Raw genomic sequence first — 4,195 nt, forward strand, 5'->3', positions numbered from 1 at the left:
ATAACGTGAAAAGTATTGTAAAGTATACATGATGATCGCATACGATTGAATTCGATTATCGCAATATCCTTAGCGAGTATAATATTGTGGGAGGTATATATGGTGGATATTATACGTTACTGTTCGATTGTCACTATGTATTGCACGTATAATGGGACAAAAAGTATGTATAATAGATCGCATACGTAACTGTTCGGTTATCGCTCGGTTTAGTAACGGATCACCTATTACATACCTAATATAGGTGGTGAGAATTAGTCTGTTTACTACATTATACACTAAATTGCATACACGACTGTTCGATTTGGTCACTATATAGGTGGGCAACATATTAATAAATTGCATACACAACTGTTCGATTTGGTCACTATATTGTTGTATCCGATATATTTAACGGATTACGTTGATGTCTTACAATCGATAAATATACGGTCCATGTGGATCTCGTGGATGCATTTTTTTACGTTCCACTTTCGGTAAAAAGGTTAACAAGTTATATTTGATATGTAATGTCCAAAAACATGCGTTCATCATTGAAAAATAATCATGAATGCACTTTAAAACCTAGTCGTCGAATATTTCGATCGAAATGGTGATCATCAAAAGACAAGCCCTTGAAAAATTTAAAAAAAGACAAAGGATCGATAAAATAAAAATTCAGAATAGGTTATAGAATAAATTATGCAAAGGTTATTTGGGGCATCTGGGTTATTAAGCAAAACATAAAAAATAATCGATTTTGGGGTGGGTGACGGAATGGGTTATTTGGTTATAGGGTATACAAGGGTATACGGGTCATGAACGGGTCACGAACTGGGTTATTGGAGTTTTGGGTGATGGATTAAATGGGTTACGATCCGAAGAAACCTATTTTTTTGCCATTCCCGCGCGTGCCGTCTGGGTTACGACACTCGATTCACTCGTGCTCATGGTGCTCCCGACCGTATTAATTACCGTTCACATATGACATTTAAATTTAGTCAAGGATATGACGGAGACGGTTCTTGAGTCAGAAATCATGGCCACAGCTTCCGGGATAATGGGCAAGTGCAGTCAAAGTGTGTGCAGCTACATGAATCTGTATGATCCAGAAGATTACGCAGAAAAATTAGTAAGTGGATGTTTTACAAATTTACAATTACTCTTTTAATTCAATTAGTAGTGTCAGCTAATTATAATTTTTATTTTTTTCGTTTCAAAGAAGGAGTACGTGTGCAACCTCTCAAATGAAGATCATGTTCATCCAGTGGCAACACCAGATTGGTCACTGTTGGGAAAAACGGTGATGAAGTTTTTCCCAATAACACCGACATACAAACATTTTTTGGGTTATTATTTTTATTTTTAATATATACATATAAATATATCTTTACGAGTGATTCTGCCGTAACTTGCTCAGATTGTGTCCAGTACTCGCACTTCTATACCACAAAGAAATCTAAAACTCTAAAAACGTTAAATTGTGTTGAATGTTGTCAATTTTACTTGACGTATTGTCTAATACCGATGTATTAATTTCTTGATTGAAATAATCGTTTATTTTGAGTTGAATTTTCGACCCTACCTCATCTCAAAGTGCCGTTTGTTATCATTTTAGAGCAATTCATTGCAGAATTCAGAATGCAAAAACGGAGGTGGTACTTCAAACGTTCGTAGCCAAGTCGTGCACTCTTTTCGGTGGCTTTATCTGGGCTTATATGAAAGCAAAAACATAGTCGTAATGATTAAAACACAAATCTTTGAATTTTATGTCCTGAATGAAAAGTGTTAGCGGTTGTATGAAAAATACTGAATTTGAGCCAAAATTACATTAGTAGCGATATTTACGCTCGAATGAAGGCACAAAATCGAACAAAATTTTTTTCATCGATAGATCTTGACACCAGCTTTTATTTAAGCCCAATAATGAAACTCAAACTGTTGAACAAGCTTAGCTACATATGTTAGAAAGAGATACAATTTTTCAAAAATCGATGAAAACACTGACTTATAAAATTTCTTTCAACTTTTGACTAGTTAATCTTATAGTTGCATCCCTTTAAAAGATATGATATTTGTTGTTACTGATGTTGTGTACAGTAAAAATACTATAAAAAGAATTTTTTTTAATAAATTCTTTTTTAAATATTTTGTAAGTGGATCTAAACAAGTTACGACATAATAACCCATATACATATCATTCTTCTCAAAATGTTCCATAACATTTTAGGTACGTTAGAGTCGACTCCAGAAAAACCTGTCGTTAACGCTGCCAAGGCAGTTGTAGTACGGAAGAAGCAGGACAATGCTCCTGTACGACACCCGGATACGTCGAAGAATGAGCCAATGAAAGATTACGACAAGGAAAAAACCTCAAAAATTACTGACCTCATTCGCAGTGCCAAGGGGTCAGTGGATTTTTTTTCACTTGTTCTCCATCCAACGGACTTTGGAAAAACTCTAGACAATGTTCTTTGTGTAGCTTTTCTCGTTCGCGATGACATTGTGAAATTTATATTAGGTAAGAATAATTATTCTACTGGCTTTATCGCACCAATGTATTGTTTTTCACTACATATTTTTAACATCTTGTTCGGTGTTTACAGATAATGATGGTTTGCCGCTCGTCAGCGTATGTAACGACGAGGATCAAGCTGATGCTGCAACAGGTAGCAAACTACAGAACGTGTTAAGTTTATCGATGCGACAATGGAAAGTAAGTATCAATGAATAATATATATCAATAATGCTAAGAACGTTATTGGTTACTTTGTTACTATTTATATAATTTCATTTTCAGGAATTAGTTAAAGCTTACGGCATTGTCGAACCGATAATAGACTTCTAGTGATGCCTAAGCGTGTGTACAATTTGTAAATTTTAGTGTTAATGTATATATACAATGATAATACCACAACAAACACATTGTATTGTTTTTATACTTACCTTTTTTTTCCATTGTACAATTTTTAAATCTTCACGTTAATTATTTTGTTTAAAAAAAAAATATATATTTTACTTAATTGTTTATCGCTTGAAAAGGCAATCGAATACTCTTCCTCATAAAAGCCCAAAATGTTAATTCACTAAGTTTGTTTAGGAGTCGCATAAAACTTTATATTGCTTCTGTATAATTTTTATCTACGCGTGCAATAGCATAATTAGATTACTTATTATTTTCATACCTACAATACTTTACTAGTATGTGAAGGGTATTTTTGCCCGTTGATTTTCCCAAATAAAATAAAATTGATAAAACTTTTAGCTGTCACAGTCAAATATTAATAGTTATAATTAGACTTATTACTTGTTTTCATAATTAAAGTTATTAATACCGATTAAAATTTCCACAATTACCTGTACATTACATATACATCAGCTATATATTACAGTTTATGTTTTCTCAAATTTTTCATAAAAAGATTGTTAAGAATTTAATGTTCAAATCTAAATTTTTAATTAATTTTGACATCATCATTTTTTTAACAATAACACTAAGGGCCTACAGTACATAAACAATTCCGATAAATTCCAAAAACCGTTTTAATTGTTTGTGTATATTTCTATACTTACACTTTCGTGTAGTTGTGCATTTTATTTTTTATGTACGAGTGCATTAGTCGACAGTATCACAAGCCAACCGCAATGAGTGATAAGACATATTATTTCATGGACACCAGGCAGTAAAAATTTATGACAAATAAATATCGTCATAACGACAATTAACTTATTCAATTAAAGTATCCACAGTTGCTTTTTATAAAGTATATTTTTTTCAATTTTTTTATCAAGCACATCATTTGGCTTTGTTTGATAAGGTACATTCATTATTTTTCTGCCAAGATACACAATTTTTTTTCTCAAGCTTGAACTGCTACATCTGTACATCTGAACTGCCGAAGTTACAGACTAATCATTTACGTCTCCAATTAAAATAAGCCTTAATTTGGAATCATCAAAATTTTAAAAAAATTGTTTTTTTTTTTTTAATTAGGCCTCTGCAACTACACGAAAAATGATAAAATTGTAGTAAGTAGGAGTCCAGGCAGTCTAGAACATCATAGCAAATGAACCCAAACCAGTGAAAACGTTGAAAATCTGGGATTTTGGTTTTAAAAGATGGCCAAAACTTAAAAATGGCCGTATCTCCGTGAATAATGAAGATAGAGCAAAATAAGCCCTTATTTAAAATCATCAAAATTTAAAAAAAAAATTT

General features: G+C 32.2%; 1 protein-coding gene across 1 annotated transcript; it reads left to right on the forward strand.

Annotated features, from left to right (window-relative positions):
* The first annotated feature begins 988 nt into the window (after positions 1 to 988).
* LOC149375324 (non-structural maintenance of chromosomes element 4 homolog A-like) lies at positions 989 to 2,827 on the forward strand. Its single transcript, XM_089588824.1, has 5 exons — positions 989 to 1,111; positions 1,202 to 1,328; positions 2,210 to 2,500; positions 2,586 to 2,695; positions 2,780 to 2,827. Exons 1-5 carry the CDS (start codon positions 989 to 991, stop codon positions 2,825 to 2,827), a joined length of 699 nt encoding a protein of 232 aa, XP_089444950.1.
* The last annotated feature ends 1,368 nt before the right edge of the window (positions 2,828 to 4,195 follow it).

This window comes from Copidosoma floridanum, unplaced genomic scaffold, assembly GCF_036245765.1.
Source record: "Copidosoma floridanum isolate Cflo_tuat_1 unplaced genomic scaffold, Cflo_Japanese_pri ptg000007l, whole genome shotgun sequence".
Classification (NCBI taxonomy): domain Eukaryota; kingdom Metazoa; phylum Arthropoda; class Insecta; order Hymenoptera; family Encyrtidae; genus Copidosoma; species Copidosoma floridanum.

Coding starts and splice junctions, on each gene's coding strand:
- LOC149375324 (XM_089588824.1), top strand. CDS start 989: ATGACGGAGACGGTTCTTGAGTCAGAAATCATGGCCACAGCTTCCGGG. Junction 1,112..1,201: donor AAGATTACGCAGAAAAATTA/GTAAGTGGATGT, acceptor TTCGTTTCAAAG/AAGGAGTACGTGTGCAACCT. Junction 2,696..2,779: donor TATCGATGCGACAATGGAAA/GTAAGTATCAAT, acceptor TTTCATTTTCAG/GAATTAGTTAAAGCTTACGG.